We start from the raw sequence: 18,355 nt of genomic DNA, 5'->3' as shown, positions 1-18,355 counted from the left end.
TAATTTGAACCACCAATTTCATGGATTTAAAATGTAAGAAGAATTGATCAAGAAGTTAAAAATGAACATGTTTCCACTTTATTGTAAAATAAATTGAGATGCAGAGAACAATCTGAAAAGAACCTGTAATAGAAAAGACGACCTGGAGAAATCTCAACTCCAATGACAAGAAAGTTCATTTACCTCGATTTCATATTTGTAAATGAGACTGATCAGCGGAGAGTACAATACATACACACCTGATCTTTGTACAAAAGTGTTTGCAAAATGTAATAGATTCTTTTAGCCTTCAATATGATGACCGCACATGATTCAATAGAAACCCGAGTTTGCAAAATAGGATACACGTCTCCGATGGTGATGAGATATTCCCACGGAGAAATTGAATCACCCAAGTGAGTAGACTATTCGCTTGGCCAATTCTGCACCCACTACCCTCTTATATATATGCAATTGAGTTTCCAAGTAACTCCTTTCACTGGGGCCAAAAGCTCGCTGTAGATCCTTCAAGAAAGTAATAACAGTCAGAAAATCGGATTACTGCTTTATGCGACTATTGAACTATAGATTTTTTACAGAATAGTTGCTATCATTTCATTTGTTATGTTTTGCTAAGTGAACTTCCAATTTTACATCAACGAGAGGTTATCATAGCAAATCAGGCCAAAATTGCTTATGTGGCAACGGACACGTTGATTAACCATACAAATTTCTGTTGCCACACAAGCAACTTTTTACCTGAAATAATAAATCTAATGAAAGAAAAGGATGGTAACCGTTCTGTAAAAAGTATATAGTTCAGTAACCTTGAAAAAATCATAAATGTGATGAACGTTGAGGTGCTAACCAAACATTTTTATCTTTGGTCATTATTAAAGATTCTAACTTGTCCATTGTTTTCTAAATGATAGAAAGTACTCCTAGCTAGAGCATTTTTCTGTTCAGTTATTGGAGCTTCTAAACTAAACTTGAACTTACAAATGAATTCGAACCAACTATTTTTGAGCCGAGCACCAACTAGTTTGTGAGGGGCTTGGTTCATTTACAATTCTATGTATCACCTTAAATAATCATTTGATCTGTAAGTATCTAGAGTGGGAGCCAATAACAAGAGGAGAAAAGAGAAGGGGCAGAGCTGAATTTGCATACCTCGTATCTCACTTGAGATTTCTTCAAACCGATTAACACATCACCGACATCACCATCTTCCAAGGTTTGGCTACTCATTTCTGAATCTGATTCATCATCAGAATTTTGATATTCAGATTCAATCATTTCTTCACCATCATCCATAAGAACATCATTTGAGTATTCATCACCACTGTCATCATGTTGCACTTCAGCCTTTTCAGAAGCATGAGGTGGCAAAGGCTCTGCATCTTGTAGAAGTGAATAATCTGAAAGGATAACATATGGCTTTCTGTCAAGCAAAGGCCTTGCAACATCAAATGAAACCCACCTGGAAAAGATAAAATCAGCTCATCAAATTTTTGATTCAACAAAGAACTAACAAGTTTCAAAAAGCTGGTCATATCAATGTAGAACGACTTTCTTTTTTTACCGGTTACAATCGTTTGATTTTTTAGATTTGGTAACCCAGCTTCTATTTCCCAAAAACGGGAGGTTCCTATCGCAAATCCAACCAATAATTGCTTATGTGGAAACTGAAAAAATGGGTGCCACATAATTTCCATTGCTGCATATACTTCACTTGAATTCACCGAATAACCTCTCGTTGTTGAAAAAATGGAAACTGGGTTACCAAAATGTAAAAACTGAAACAGTAATGTAAAAAGCACATAGTTCAGTAACTGCAAGAAATATTAACCCAATCAATGCAACACTGAAACTGTCTTTCAGGAATATTCGCCAACCCGCTCAATCTAACCAGGTTTCAGCCTTAATCACTCTTTAACCTGCTATCTCAAAGCCATATATGAGAGAAAAAGGGACGATTTAACTATTTTCTACCTCTAAACCAACAAACAGACCACTATCTTTCATCCCAAGCTTGAGTAAAGTTGCAAGTAATTTATCTGTATTAAACAAGAACTTGCCTAGCAACTGAAAGTTAGAGCTGTCATTCAATTGTCTAGTAAATAAAACAGTTATTTGATGGTCAAGGCTCTGAAGTTCTGTAGTTTATTTCGCAAACTGAGAATTTTTATATCCCCAATATCATTTCAGCACAGACAAAAGCATGCTTGTTGCAGATTACTACTGGATCTAAAAGTAGAATTGCGCAAATGGTCTTTAGATGATGGCCTGATGGCCAAATGTAAATAAGGAATATAAATGCTGTAATCAGAAGTTTGAAACTATCCTACTAGCACAGATAATACTATGTGGTCGTAAAGAAAGGAGAAACTTACTGGTAACGGAGAGGACAGAGAAGCTCAGATGGGTGATATGCTGCTTTATATCTCATCTTGCTGCATGAATGAATATAATAGCCAAGATAATAATACTGAAGACTTGGGCAATAGACTTGATTGTCCTTTACCCAACTTATCTCCTGCAAAGCTGAATACTTTCCTAATGACAAAAAAGCAAAATCTGGATCCCAGAATAAATATTTACTGGACAAACATTTAGGAAGAATATCAACGACACCAACAGCAACTAGCTGGCCATCAATAACGTATTGCTGATGAAATGAGCCAAATCCACATGAAGGAACACTTCCATCACCAGATGGTGGAACAGAAACTAAGGGAGTATCGACTAGAAACCTCCTGTATGCGCTTTCAGTAACATGATCTGGAGCATCATTATGCACTTTCATCTGATATCTTCTATACAATTCAAACTCTTCCGGATCAAAGCTGGACCTTTTCAAATGTATCTCTAGCTTGCGCCTCTTTCCCAGAGGATTTTTGACACTCATCCTCTTACAGCAGGCTTTTCTTTTACAACCTGCAGCAGATTCTTTGGAGTCAGTAACAACATGCACACCTTCAGTGGAAAACGCCTGTGCTTTAGATGCATAAAAATTAATGTGTCCATTGCAAGCCCTGATAGTCAAACCACTACTTTCTGAAAACTGATTTAATGAAGCAGTCAGTTTTTCTGCAACAACTTGAGGTGACAACATATCATACTTAGCGCTGTGTGGTGCATCCTCTCCAGCTGATTCTGTCCGTCTTATAGTGGCTGCTATTTGAAATGCAATGTTGCTAGAGTACAAGAGACATTCTGCTCCTTCAACTAACAGCTTGCTTTTGGCTTGCGAAACTTTTTTGACAGAAGCTTTTGGTAATTGTATACTTCTAGGGAATTCCCCACTTTCTGCACAAGTACGAATCACAGCATCAACTTGATCTGATAAAGAATCAGCAAAACGCTCCGCCATATTCTTCTCAATATTTGCAGCCGAAGTTTCCTTTGTCCCAGAGCCTGAAACTTCATGACAGGCACAATTGCACATATCTTTGGAGACATTTGTGTCTTCTACAGCCTCCATTGTTTTTTTCACATCCAGCGTACCATCTAAAAATCTAGGTATTTAGCATAATCAGTATATAAATATGGAACTAAATTTTATTAAACATTAGATGATTCAAGGAATTCATTGAAGCTACTAATGAATCATTAGAACAGAGGATTCCAAAACCCCTGTGGTCCTAACATAAGATCCTGATAATTGGTTACTAAGAAGCTCTCATTTGTTAAGATCCTATAGTGCACCAAGTGACAATAATACCTTATATGGAATTCAGGTTATAGACGTTACTTTTGCATGTTCTACAAAGACTTAATGCAATCTGCAAAATTAAATGAAATCATTTTTAACAAGCAGAGCTAGTGGCGTACCTTTGCATTTTTCTAAAGACACGGAGATGTTCCTTCACAGGATGAAAATCACCAGCCCTCAAACGAATAGTATAAGATGGGCAGCATGTCCTTTCCATCTCAGGTTTGTACAGAAAACAACCCGATCTTCTCCACCCCCGATCAAGAAGATCTACAACCAGAGTATTAATTTGAAAGAAAAAGTTAATCAGCTTTATAAAAGCACAAAAAGTGGCAGCCGTTATGGAATGTTGCTCAGGGAAGAGAAAAAATTAAAAGGAAAAGCAATGTCCTTAAGGAGAACCTCAATAGTAAAACTTTTAGCTAATAATGATAACTATCATGCAAGGTTTTACAGCAGTAAACTCTTCCAACTTGGTCGAGGCAACATAAATTGCAACAGAGGTTTTATTTGATGGACAAAACATGTGAATGAAGAAGCGGATACTACGTACCTTGATAGTCATCAACAGTAATGCTGCGTGCCCATAGACCTACAATAACAAAGAAAAATAGCAGAAAAATATTAAACCAGCATAACTGAGAGACTGAAGATGGAAAACTTTACAGTGTCTTTGGATTCAATCAAATTGGTAAATAGTTGGTCAATTCTCAAATTCAATTCATTTCTTTGAATTGAACATAGTTACTGATATTCACGTCTTCTAATCTTAAAAAAAAAGAAACAAGCATTTTGAAAAAGCGAAATCGCATCAAAATTGACATCATTCGACAAGATATGAACTCAATTGACTTGAATTTTTTTATCCGATTTACTCCGAACAAGGAAAGTGTGCTCAGAAAGTCTTAAATCTACATTTATTTACTTTTCATTTTCAAAAAGAGTATAATCTCCAAAATTCAATTGTTTCAACTCCAAAAAGATTACAAGCAGTTTAAATGAATGCAAATTCAAAATTAATTCTCGCACTTTATTCACTCGATACAACGTCTAATAGGAGAACTGATCATCACATGCATTACAGCTACCTATCATACTTCTCTCATCCACAATCAAACTCACAAATTCGAAATTCTACTAGAAAGTAAAAAAAATCGGCAATTTAAAAAAAATGACATCGCAAACAAATAATCGAGAGAAATCAACGATCAAAACTGAATTTAATTGAAAAGAAAACGAACCGTGAGAGATACTAGTGTTACCGGAGGATCTACAGTAACCGCAAGAGCTTCGCCGGCGACCGCAATCAACCACCACAGTTTCTCCTCCGATAGTACTGCTTGAACTGGAACCTGCGTCGTTTTTCCTTATCTTCCCTGCCATTTTGTTTTCTCTTACGATTTTCTCAAACACAGCTCGTCTTCATCGAATCATTTTTCTAGTCACGGTCTGACCAGATTTATACGACGTCGTTTTGAATGTTAATATTCAAAGTCGTCGCTCGTCGTTTTAAATTTGGAAAGTTTTGGTTTTGTTTTCTATATAGTCCTTATTGTTTCTACGTTTTACATGTTTTGGCTAATCATAACTAGTTTTGATTATTTCATCCCTGACTTCACTTGTTTAAGTTTAGATTTTCAATGTATCCAAAAGGCATTAAATTCATGTCTACTTGAGCAAGAACTTAATACAGTCACAAGATTTCTATGGCGACTAGGGGTGCATTTGGTTCAAAATTTCAAAATCGAATAATATGTAAAAGAATTCAAATTCATTCGATCAGTTTGATTTTTTTTTTTGTCTGACTTAGATTTTAAATAATTTTTATAATAAAATTAATCAAATTCTTTTTAAATTTAGAATCAAATCGAATTTGTTGATTTATTTAGATACTGGATTTATCCTATTGGCAAAAATGACAAATAAAGTCATGAACTAATGATAGGTTTTATTTGGCAAAAAAATGACAAATAAACTTATAAATTAAGTTAGGCACATAAACTAAATTTTATTTTCTTTTTATTTGATGTGCCAACTTGCTAAGAAGTTGCAGTTGAAGGAGGGCAATGTACTATTAAATTTAGTGGTTAGTTAGTTGTGTTAGAAGATGTAAAGGTATTGAAAGATTAATTATATAGCTAATGTAGTGAAATTGCTTGGTAGGTGGCGTTGCTAATGATAAGAACATTCACAATAGTCGGACTATTTCTGAGATCAATCTCTCAATTTCGTTGAGTGTTCTCTAATAGAAAGCACTCAACAATAACCACATATATAGCGGTAAGGACATTCTATTATAGATGCCATATAGATCAATTCGACCTATAAATACAAAGTCAAATAACCAAAAAAGACGAAACCTTTCATAATAGTTTCACAAAAATCCAAACTTTTTAATTTTATTAAATTTGTCTTTATTTCAGTTTTGTCCAATTATATAATTTTACTCATGTGTCACCTAAGTGGCGTTGATGTGGCAATGTCATGCATCAGCGCCATACAAGTAAAATTTTATAATTGGACAAAATTGAAATGAAATCATGTATTTCAGAATAAATTAGATAAAATTAAAAGGTTTGGACTTTTATAAAATGTCATGAAAAATTTGACCTTTTTTAGTCATGTGGTCTAAATGAAATAAAAAGATCAATATCATATATGCATCAAGTATAAATGTTGCTTGGATAATTTAAGTCACCATTTGCCTCCCCTTTCTCTCTATGATTATGAATATATAAATTTTCTTCTCTAAATTTTGGTTTTCTCAATGACATTTTTAGATTGAAAGTCACAATTTTTTTTGAGTTTATTTACATTTTATTCTGTTTTTTTTTGTAATTTTTCTTGAATTATATTACTCCTCCATGATTTTTTTGCCGATTTTAGTATGCTCTAATATTATTTTGAATTTGCATGTCTAAATTGTTGGTTTTTTTTTGCGTTTATTTGAGATTCAATCTGAACTTTTTTTATAATTAAAAATGTCTTGCTGTTTTATCGAAGTATGTTAATAAATGAAACACAACTAAAAATGAAAAATCTAGTATAAATAGTGTATGAATATAAAAATTAAACTGAAATTGTATCTAATTATTAAATTATTTTAATGTAATTGATCAACACTAAAATTAAATAAAATGTTTAAAATATCTACAATAATAAATTTGAAAGATAAAATTGTGTTATCCTAAAATAAAATATAAAATAAAATGTGAATAATTTTATAAAAATAACAAATATTTTCAGTTGATTGTATTGTTAAAATTGAAAAATTATATCATTTGATTATATTGTCAAAAAAAAAATTATACCGTTTATAATCTTACAAATAAGTTTGTCGCTTTTGGAGAAGTTTGGTCAAATATTGCACTTTATTAACATATCAATTAGTAATTTATTTTTTTATTTTTTTAGTATATTTACGAATTAGCCAATGTACATTAACATAAATTGTCTATTTTCATTTTATGTTATAAGGTTTAATATTTGAATGTTACCAAATTTCTTATAATTGTATACATATAAGAAAAAGGGTCAATTCGTTCTCTAAACTTGTAATACAGGATCATTTAATTTAATTTTAATTTTTTTAAGCAACTAAATTTAAAATTATCCTAAACTTAATCTTTATAATGAAATTTAAATTATGAGATAAGTTATTCTAAAATTGAAAAATTTAAGAGTTAGTTGTTAAAAAAAAAAATTAAGTGATCCTATACCGTAAGTTCAAGTGGCGTGTTCAAACATATAGTTTGATGAATTAAAAAAATGAAAGAAAAAAAAAATCAAAGTATAGGCGTCAACACAAATAGCAAAATTCAACTATCTTCAACCTTTGGCAAAAAAAAACTTTCTTCAACATAAAATAATAAAAAAATCAAAATAGTGAGGGTAGAATGGTAATCAAAATAAATAATAATATCCATCCACGTTAAAAAATAAAATTGAAAAAACGTAGACTTAAAGGCAAGCGAGAGAAAAGAAAAGAAAAAAACAACCACCGTCTCCTCTCTCTCTCTAAAACCATTCTGACGGTTGTACCTTCTCTAACAACAAAATCCCACCATCACCCATAAGCAACCTCTCCCTCTTTACCATTTTACCCTCCATTTCTCCTCTTATTTCCACTCATTGCCACTCTTCACTCTTCCCTTCTTCCACACTCTTCCTCTCCTCACAGCTACTCTGTGATCTCACCTCTCCACTTTTCAAATTTCCTTTCTCTCTCTAAAAAAACGTTTCGCGTTTCATTTCACGTTTCGTTTAACAACAATGCCACTGCTCTCTAGTTTAAAATAATTAAAAATTTAAAACTATAGAAACTAAAAAATGCAGCAGTTAGAGCTTGATTTTAGATCTAAAACTTCAGTAGTTTTGCTAAGCTATTAATTATTTGATCTGTGATTTTTTTAAAATTTTAGAGAAAATGAACCGGAGTTTTAGGTCTTCACAGCAGCTGGACTCCTCGGCGCCGTCGTCGTCGTCGTTTTCGCAGATGAAAATGGCGGCAGCGGCGGTGAAGCAGCGGCAGCAATTGAGAGCGACGATGTTGAAGGAGAAGGAAGAGGAACTAGCGTTGTTTTTAGATATGAAGAAACGCGAGAAGGAACATCAACAGCTTAATAATCTTTTGCTTTTGAATGACTCTGAAGATGATTTTGATTCTCCTTTAGGTATTATATTTTATTATCTTTGATTTTGTTTAGCTAATTTTGTGTTTAAATTAGTGTTTTTGGAATTATATTATGTTTTTTTGAATTGTAGGTTCGAAAGCTGGAAGTTCGCCTTTGTTTAATATATCATCTACAACGACAGCTATGCCTGCGCTGCCGCCGCGGAAAGTTAGTGGTGCTGAGGAGTTTCTTAATTCGGAGAATGATAAGAATGACTATGACTGGTAATTGGAATTTCTTTCTTTTTTTGTCTATATGAGTGATTGTTATGATTTGATATTAAGTTTAGAGGTCATAATCAGTAATTTGGAGATTTATATTAGGAAAGACGAACTTTTGTTTTTGGTAATTTTTTTATTTTGTTTTAGTGTAGTGTAAGCTTGTGAATTGAATAATTGGACACTGAAATGAATATTATTCTATTGGAAAGGTCAGAGAATGAGTTCATAATTGTTAAAGTATATGTGATTATCGACTGCTTTTGTGCGAATAACTCATGGAGAAGTTCGAGTCATAATTTTTCTGATATTGCAACTTGATAAGGTTCTTGCGGTTGAATTTATCTTGCAAGTTTTGGATAATTCAGTACATATTTAAATCAAAATTCATATCCTACACTCATCAATTGGTGCTTTATGCTGTTTGAGAGATCGTCTTAAATTAAAATTCCTTTTGTCATCCTCATTTTGTGCTATACTCCCTAACGTAGAGATGTTTCCAAGGTTTCTAGAGCCAGTAATACATATCGATTTCACAAAATTACATGCCAAAGTTATCTCCAGAGAAGGGGAGCCTGGACTTTCTTTTATTGATGGGATACCAATTGTCCTCTTAACAGACTATAGAAAGCTAATGAGGTTTTATTTGTAGTGAGTTTTGTGTTCAACATGCTAAGTAATTGATGGGTATAGCTGGCATAACTGCTAAATTTAATTCAGATCATTTTTTTGCTTACATATAACAATTTAACTCCGGTGATAAGGTAGATATGTTCTTTTTTCAGGCTTCTCACACCTCCTGGTACTCCTTTGTTTCCTTCTTTGGAGATGGAATCACAAAAGACGGTTATGAGTCAAATTGGTACTCCAAAGGCTCGCCCCACTGCCCTCAAATCTAGGGTAAGTGCATTATCGTACAACCTGGATATTACTCCCTTTAGTTGGACTTTATTGTGATTTTGCTAGTATAATTGATAATGCTGAACATAACTTCTTTTTCTTCTTGGTTACGGAGAATTGTTTAATATTTTGGATAACATAGTTCCCATTGGATTGGATTTAGTTTGGACATCAAATTTTGGAATCAATAAAGACTTCATTTTTTTTATATCCCTAGCTGCTATAAATTGAGTCTACTATTGGTTGTTTCCTTTTCTAATGCATTGGCTTAAACTCATTCTAGAGTGGTGCATTAGCATGGTTTGGGAATTTGCTCATGAGTCAATAAAAAACTAAATGTCCGAGAAGTTATGAGCTCTTGTGATTCTCTGGTTCTTGAACTGATGAGGTCGGTTTCATTTGTTCCATGTGGTTATAGCTAGCAAACCCTCAGCCAGAACCTGCCGCTAGAGGAACTTTAGTATCTAAGCAACCAGTTTCCTCTCCTGGGTTGAACTCTTCTGCTGCAGGGATGCGGAGGCCTTCGTCGTCAGGTGGTCCAGGATCACGGCCTTCAACACCAACTGGGCGCCCTACCTTGACGCCAGCTTCAAAGCCTTCTAGATCGTCAACACCTACTTCACGGGCCACTCTACCTTCATCGAGATCATCAGCCACTGCAACTAAGCCCACTGTCTCTGCCGCTAAGCCTACCCCCTCTACCACAAAACCGACTGTTCCTGCAAGATCTTCAACACCAACAAGGCCTACTGCAAGATCATCAACACCTACAAGGTCTACGGCGAGATCGTCAACACCAACACCAACTGCGAGGCCCTCCATACCTCCAGCTAAATCCACATCAAGAGCATCAACCCCAACTCGACGTTCATCCGCACCAGCTAGTGCACCATCAGTATCTGCTCCTCCAATTAGGTCATCTCCTTCAATCACCAGGACAACACTCACAGCAGCAAGAAATCCAGTGCCATCGCAAGGAACTTCTCCAACAGTGAAATCTAGGCCATGGAAGCCATCCGAGATGCCTGGTTTCTCTCTCGATGCTCCCCCAAATTTAAGAACATCACTACCCGATAGGCCACTTTCTGCATCTAGAGGAAGGCCTGGAGCGCCCAGTTCACGATCTTCCTCCGTTGAGCCAACATCTAATGGAAGACCAAAACGGCAATCATGCTCTCCTGCAAGAGGACGAGCCCCTAATGGCATTTTGCATGCAAGTGGGAGCTCTGTTCCCGCAATCAGTCGTCTACATGCTAAAGCTAATGACAATGTGAGCCCTGCCCTAGTCGGAACTAAGATGGTTGAAAGAGTAATAAATATGCGAAAACTGGCACCTCCTAGGCAAGATGATAAACTTTCTCCTCATGGTAACTTGTCTGGGAAGTCATCGTCACCAGACAGCTCTGGCTTTGGAAGATCACTTTCGAAGAAATCTTTGGATATGGCTATGAGACACATGGTATGTATATTGCTCTAATTTTATATTCTCGTCGGGATTTGAAGCTACATATTACGCTCCGCTTTTTTTATTGTCCATTTAAGTAAAATTACTAATATGAAAAAGTGCTTTTGTCTTAAATTTACAAGTGTTAAGACTAATATAACCTTATTTATTAAGCCATTAGTGAATTAATGTTTTGATCCATTGCATGGTGTGATCTAAGAAGGACGAACTTGGAATAGAATTGTAAATGTCATCTAGAAATCGTAAAAAATCATCTGTCTATAGACAAATGTCTTTTCTTAAATGTACAATTTAGAAAAAAATGGCGGAAGTACAGCTTATATCAAATCCCGATGTCCTATAATTATTGCATTATATATCTTAAGTTGATGGGGAACCATGTCTAAATCTTTATTTGATCTCATAATGTGTTGAGCAGGACATAAGGCGAAGCATTCCTGGCAATTTACGGCCTCTGATGACTAATATTCCAGCGTCGTCTATGTATAGTGTAAGATCGGGTTCTACAAGAAGCAGAACGATTAGCGTATCAGACTCTCCTTTGGCAACAAGCAGTAACGCCAGTTCCGAGTTAAGTGTCAACAACAATGGTATTTGTTTAGACGGGATTGACATAGAGGACGAAGTTGGCAATGAAAGAGGCGGACGTTCTCCAATACGAGGCAGGTGATAGGTGGGATCAGCCGATCAGGCAGTTTATAAATTCTTGGTTTTCAACCTGATGGATGGTTAAAGAGAACCGATTTACCAGAAAAGAGAGGAGAAAACTGACCAGAGTCCATTACAGACTTACAATGATGTAAAGTTTATTATTAGAGTTATCAGAAATTTAAAGATTTAAGTAATTGATGATCTTTTGTATTATTAGGGAAACTAATCACAAGTCTTACAGTTGCTCTTTCCCAGCTTAGAAACTTGCATAGAAGTCCAAAGATTAATTAACCATTGATGTCTTTATTTAAAGTTGAAGAGATTGTTTTCGGCCAGTTAATTTGATTTAACTGATCTATTTTTGTTAAATTTAGTTAAAGATTATAGTAATTCAGTCGATTTGATTTGGTTAATAAATAAATTCATGTATGTCATGGTTAAAAAAATTAAAATTTGATTACTCGAAATTTAGTTCAGTTACAGTCAACTTTTTTTCTTCTTCTAACTTTTATCATTTTAACTGAATTTGGTATGTTCGGTTTTGTATTTTAAGATTTTAGTTAAAATTACTAATTTGTTCGATATGATCGAAATAAAATAAAATAATTTAATCTAATTTTTGATGGGAATTTTTAATGGAACCAAATTTTGCTCTTATTAATATTATAACGAACTGTAACTATCTTTTGACAAGGAAAGAAAAGGTGAAGGCAGGCAAAAAGACAAAAAAGTGCAGAGGTTTCACATTGGGGATTCTACTTTAAGAGCACAGTATCACATGGTTTAGCAGATGAGCAATATTGATAGTAACATGCATAAATTATTATGTCATTGGACTCACTCTGCAATTTTTCGGTTTGACTAATGCTAATAATTCTTCATTTATAGAATAATAACTATGATTAGGAGTGTCAAAATCGATTGACGGATCATATTTGTATTGTGTCGATTTATTCTGTTGATATAAATAAGGTCAATATTAATATAATTGATTTCATAATCGTGTCAGTACAAATGCGATATGAAAATTATATAAATTATGTATGTCAACACGTCTGTTGCGTGAATTATATCAACACGACATGTTTAATTTGTTATTTAACGAATTGAATAGATTTGTATGTTAATCCGAACACGACACTATGTGATAAACAAATTGACTCGTTTATGACACGAATACATTTAACTTTAATTTTAATCTGTTAATTTTTAGCCTAATTACTCAAAAACCCCCCACCTTTCACTTTGTTTTCGTTTATACCCTGACCTAGGAAAAATGTCATAAATACTACTGACCTTGTCATTATGTTTCGCCCGTACCCTCGAGGTATTAAATTGATCTCTTTTCATTTGAAAAAGAGTTTAAAATAATCCTTCATTTTTAGCATATATTCTAATTACACGTCAATGTTATTAATTATACAAAAACACCTTCTTCTTTAAAAAATTCAACTAATAATAATAATTTAATTTATATTAATTATCAATAATTTGTTAAAAATAAAAAACCGTAAATTTTTTTACATCAGACTAATTAATTTCAACATAATACCGTACTTTAATTTTAAAATCTATTTTCAATTTTTTTTTTTAAAAAAATTAAAAAAAATAGCTCCTCCTCCCATGGAGGAGGAGCTTCTCCTTCCTTCCATGGAGGAAGGAGCTCGCAGCTCCTTCCTCCATGAGGAAGGAGGACGCTGCTCCTTCCTCCATGAGGAAGGAGCACGCTGCTCCTTCCTCCATGTGAGGAAGGAGCACGCTGCTCCTTCCTCCATGTGAGGAAGGAGCAGATCTGCTCCTTCCTCACATGGAGGAAGAAGCAGATAAGGAGCAGTGCGAGCTCCTTCCTCCATGGAGGAAGGAGCTTATTTTCGTAAAAATAAAATAAAAATGAAAAAAATAATATTAGCGGTTTTTTTAAATAGGAATACGGTAATAAATAGGACTTAATAAAACTATGTTATTTTATTTATTTATTTTATTTAAATTAAAAAATTAATTAATTTTAGGACTTATTTGAACGTTTTTAAAGATGAAGTATTAGTTTGTACATTTTTTAATAGAAAAAGGTATAAAATAACCCTTAAATTTAGTTGTTTTTAAAAAATCATCTTTTTTTTGAAATTTGGGGTACGGGCGAAACATAATGACAAGGTCAGTAGTATTTATGACATTTTTCCTAGGTCAGGGTATAAACGAAAATAAAGTGAAAGGTGGAGGGTTTTTGAGTAATTAAGCCTTAATTTTTCATGTTAGGTGATTTGTATTTAATAACTCTAACTAGGATTTGGTTAATTGATATTGTTAGTTTTATTGAAATAGAAAAATGACAAGACATGAGAAAGGAAAATGAAAGAGCAGAAAAAGAAATGGAAGTTGCACATGGGATGTAGGCAGCTTTTTGCAACTATCTTTTTTATTTTTTCTAATGGAAGCAAATCTAATATGGTACCAAATATGGACAACAAGCGATGGTAAAAATCCATAAATAAGATAAGGCATCATATGCTATGGAATATTTTTCAAACATGGACCACATATATAATTATATACACATTACACACCTCTATTTACGATCTTGTATCGATTGGTTCGGTCACTAAATTTGAACCGAATTAATAAAAAGTAGTAATTTTTTTGTTATCCAAATTAAAATCTATATAAAGCAAAACCAAACTGAAATAATTATTTGGTGTTATCGGTTATTTTGATTAATCGAACTTCGGTAACCACAATGGTGTCAATTATTCATTACATTTGAATTTAGAAGATTAATTACAATTTAAGTCCTCTAGAACGTATGAAAGTGCCTTAATTTTCTAAAGAACTATACAGTTCACCTTTTATTATATAAATGTAACTCGATTATTTCGGTCAATTCTTAAAAAACGAATCAAACCATGGTAATTTAACTTTTTAGAAAATTTAACTATAGCCAAATCAGATTAATCAAAAACCAAACTAAACTAAAGTTTTAATTTAAATTTAAATCGATCTGTTAATTTGCACGCCCCATTGCTACCTCAATTGTCAAGTTTGGGACTGCGGTCCAGAGTTTAGACATTAATTTTGATCCACCTGCAATTTGCAAAAACAAAAATTGGATTGCTATGGGTTTTCATTTATATCCAGATGAAATCATATCAAGTAGCTTGGACCACTTTAGATCGACTGATAAATTTAATTAATTAGTTGGACCACAAATTATATATACACACACACACAATATCATTGACTGCTGTTATAGAAAATATTAGAAATAAACCAAATTGAATTTTAGTTTAATTCAGTTCAATTTTTCGATTAGTTCAGTTCGGTGACCGATACGATATAGACAGAGCATAAATATAAGTTTAGTAATTAGAATATCCAAAAGTAAACTCTGCAAGAGTAATTTTTCTTTTTTACATAGAAACTAACTGAGATAAATATAGTCAGAGATACACTACGGATTAAGTCTAGTGAAACTGTTATAAATACCCACAATTAAGGCAATGGAATAACAACTAAGCAACAGCTACTGCCTCCGGAGTGGTAATTACCGGGGCAGCTTTAGCTAGCGGAGCTGCCTCATCGCCGGTCTTAGCATCCTTACTAGGGGACGGTGCTGATGGTGGAGAGGGCTTTAGATGCGGAGGTGTGTTGTGCTTCAATTTTATAAGTATCTGCCTCATCCGTGAGAGTTCCGTCGGTTTCCCGGGCTTCGGACCTTGGATCACGACAATACCAGGCTTCTTCTCCTGATCCTTCTTCCCCCGTTTCTCTATGACTGGCACTTCGTTAGGAATGAGCTCTGCGATCGTCTTCCAATAATTCTTGTCAGCCTCAGCATGGAATTTCTCCTGACTAGACACAAATACCTGATACAGAAGACAGACATGTTTCAGAACTTTATTGCGGCATCTACCACAAGTAGAGGTGTGTAATCCGTTATCGGTGATTGGTTCAGTTCGGAAGCGAGTTTTTTCAATAACCAATCTGTTTTTGAAGGATTTATAAACCGAACAGAATCAGAGGAATAAAATTCAGTTTAGTTTAATTTGGTTTTTGGTTTTACTGAAATGAATATCTAATTCTTTTTTTCACAGAACTTAAAAGAAAAAATGCAAGAAAAATAATAAAAAAGAAACATGTAAAATTCAGAATCATTTACAGACCAAACAATAGTATATTGAACATTTTAATATTTCAATAATAAGGATCTAATACTTTTAAGTCTAAAGTCTAAACATAAAATTACATTATACATTGATAGTTCATGTTTTTTTTAAAAATTGAAAACTGAACTGAACCGAAATTGCTAAGAAAATTAAAGTAAACGAACTAAACCAATCATTTTCAGTTCGGAACGAATTATTTTTTTCAGTCGGTCAGGTTCCGTGCACACCCCTAACCGCAAGGGGTTAGAAATAGCATTGCTTTTCTCAAGAACCTATTCTTATCTAAAAAGAGATCAAGTTAAAAGAACAAAATAGGGCGTGCTTAAATTAAACAGTTTTTAGAATACATTTTTGGAAGCCTGTCCTCACAAAGAGTAAGTTGCACCCTTTATTTATTGTGCAATTAATATTATGACAATAATAGTTTTTTAAAAAGTACGATACATAAAAGGTCCAAACAATTTTTTGAAAGTCATGAAAAATTAAGGGCATGCCTAAATTAAACAGACACAACCATACTTGAATTTAATTTCAATTTGAATAAATCATCAAATATAGGACCAAAGGACCACACTAACTGCCTAATGAATGTTTCTTGTAATATCAACTAAGGCTACTAACTAAGGCCTTCTGCTCAAGTACACACTCTTTTTCCCATTCAAGGATATACTTCAATATGAATTTGACACGCAATAATAACTCGCTATTGGTCTGTGTACTCGTAATATGCTTAAAGAAAGTACAAAACTATGATTTAAAAACTAATTAATAGGTGAAGGAAGATATGAAATACAGGAAATAACTAATGACGTGATAGTAACCCTAAAACAGATGTGATGGTAACTCTACAGCCAAAGAGATGCCTCAAATCAGTAATCATCCACGTTACCAATATCATTGGCTCTAATATCCTAATCAATTTACCCCTGCGTGATTATAACATAAAGCCTAATAGAAGTTCTAATTTCTAAGATCTCTGTGGTAGTTTACTTCGTCAAAGGGCAAGCCAATCTCACACGGGATCTCATAAAGGCTCATCACTGAAGTTTAGATGGCGAAAAACAGCAATGATCTTAGTACAACGAATATTTCTTTTCCAAAATAAAGTTCACTTCCGTAGACTGTAATCGATTCAATTCAACCACCCTCAGCAAATGCACAACTAAATCCTACCATCTGTACTGTCACCATTGAGCTGGTATGTCAACAAAAATGAAGACAACACAATACACAACAACGTTGATTTTGCGTACTTCTTAATCCTTAGTACTATTGCAAACTAAATACCTCCTAACGTCATACTGCGTATAAGCTTAACACTAAAATAGACAATGCAACTATCTATGCCATGCACCTCGTCATTCACAAAGTTAATACACTTGGATACGGACACAGTGAAATAATGTTTATGTAAGGTTTTCTATGTTAAAAACGAGTTTCGTGTTTGAAATGCCACTTTTCCAACACGTTTCCGAAGCGGAAAACGTCGATTAGATGAAGTGTCCATGCTACTTAGAAGTTACGCAAAGCAGGAAACTGATGCAGGGCATCATTTAAAGCTAAGAAACAAACAACAAGAAGCTATGCCAAGACTAAAAACACGAAGTTCATGCTTACCTTTTCCTTTTCCCTGTTGAAAGCTTTATTATTCTCACAGGTAATCTCCCTCTTCCTATGGAACTCAACCTTATATTCATCAGCTTCCTTGAGTATTTGGCTCAGTATCTCCTTCTCGTTCTTCTCTTTCTCCTCCAACTTCAACGCGTTCTCTCTATATATCAAATTAAACCACAAGAGTAATCAGTATCCTCTACTTAAAATCAAAGCAACACATTCAATCAAATACCTTTATTAATTATTACCATATATTGGTCAAAAACACAAGTTCCAAATTTGTAAGTATGATTAAACACGACAATAAAATGTCAATATTCAAAATTCCTAATCCTAATCAAAATAACATAATTCAAACTTTCTACACTAAAATTACAAAAAATTACACTTTGATATTACATAAAATTTAGCATAATTTCACTTAATCAAAAAATAATCCAAAATTTACACTCGCTTAACATTCATAACTACAAATAACCTTAATATTAAAAAATTGTACATGCTAATTAATGACAATAAAAAAAATAAAAATGACCTAATTGCTCGAAAACCTAATAGAAAATCGAAAAAACAAGAGGATCAGATCTACCTTCTCCATTCTCTAAGAGCAAATCCTTCCTCAGCTTGCATTTCCAACGGAGACGGTAAAACCGGACCGTCCGATCCTCCATTTTCCTCCGATACAATATCGCCGTAAACCGGCGGATGATAATCACGATCAGTTTCAAAAACGTCGTCATTTCCAGTAAACGATTCGAATTGTTGAGATTCGGAATTATTGTCGTTGTAGACGACGTCGTCGTCGTCAAACGGACGAGTTAACTCAGTTTGAGTCAACGAGTCATGATCTAACGAGTCAGCAAAATCCGACATTATTGTATGTGCAAATCGTTTTTTGTTTGGTAGGGACAGGTTCGGGAAGATGGTGCGACTCTGTATTAAATTATTAATTGACTGATATATCAAGAAAAGATGTGGGC

The 18,355-nt window shown here is 33.8% G+C and overlaps 3 protein-coding genes across 4 annotated transcripts; 1 reads left to right on the top strand and 2 right to left on the bottom strand.

Moving 5' to 3' along the window:
- Positions 1-55: 55 nt before the first annotated feature.
- On the bottom strand, positions 56-5,159 carry LOC126660934 (arginyl-tRNA--protein transferase 2-like). Of its 2 annotated transcripts, XM_050354655.1 has the most exons (6): positions 4,936-5,159; positions 4,248-4,286; positions 3,814-3,964; positions 2,373-3,497; positions 1,150-1,459; positions 56-504 (listed from the first exon to the last, which is right to left on the bottom strand). In XM_050354655.1, the coding sequence occupies exons 1-6, from the start codon at positions 5,075-5,077 to the stop codon at positions 388-390; spliced, it is 1,884 nt and encodes a 627-aa protein (XP_050210612.1). In that variant the 5' UTR covers positions 5,078-5,159; the 3' UTR covers positions 56-387. The 2 variants fall into 2 exon arrangements, with proteins under 2 accessions (XP_050210612.1, XP_050210613.1); XM_050354656.2 differs by lacking the exons at positions 4,248-4,286; positions 4,936-5,159 and having other exon boundaries at positions 2,373-3,489; positions 3,814-3,906.
- A 2,497-nt stretch (positions 5,160-7,656) lies between these two features.
- Positions 7,657-11,951, top strand: LOC126660608 (uncharacterized). Its single transcript, XM_050354179.2, has 5 exons — positions 7,657-8,367; positions 8,459-8,591; positions 9,371-9,485; positions 9,904-10,944; positions 11,369-11,951. The coding sequence occupies exons 1-5, from the start codon at positions 8,121-8,123 to the stop codon at positions 11,618-11,620; spliced, it is 1,788 nt and encodes a 595-aa protein (XP_050210136.1). The 5' UTR covers positions 7,657-8,120; the 3' UTR covers positions 11,621-11,951.
- Positions 11,952-14,943: 2,992 nt separating this feature from the next.
- Positions 14,944-18,315, bottom strand: LOC126660667 (clathrin light chain 2-like). The gene is made up of 3 exons (XM_050354266.1): positions 17,965-18,315; positions 17,379-17,532; positions 14,944-15,461 (listed from the first exon to the last, which is right to left on the bottom strand). The coding sequence occupies exons 1-3, from the start codon at positions 18,246-18,248 to the stop codon at positions 15,108-15,110; spliced, it is 792 nt and encodes a 263-aa protein (XP_050210223.1). The 5' UTR covers positions 18,249-18,315; the 3' UTR covers positions 14,944-15,107.
- Between the last annotated feature and the right edge of the window lie 40 nt (positions 18,316-18,355).

The sequence above is a fragment of the Mercurialis annua genome, linkage group LG8 (genome assembly GCF_937616625.2).
Source record: "Mercurialis annua linkage group LG8, ddMerAnnu1.2, whole genome shotgun sequence".
Lineage (NCBI taxonomy): Eukaryota > Viridiplantae > Streptophyta > Magnoliopsida > Malpighiales > Euphorbiaceae > Mercurialis > Mercurialis annua.
This window is presented reverse-complemented; position numbering and strand designations above follow the sequence as displayed.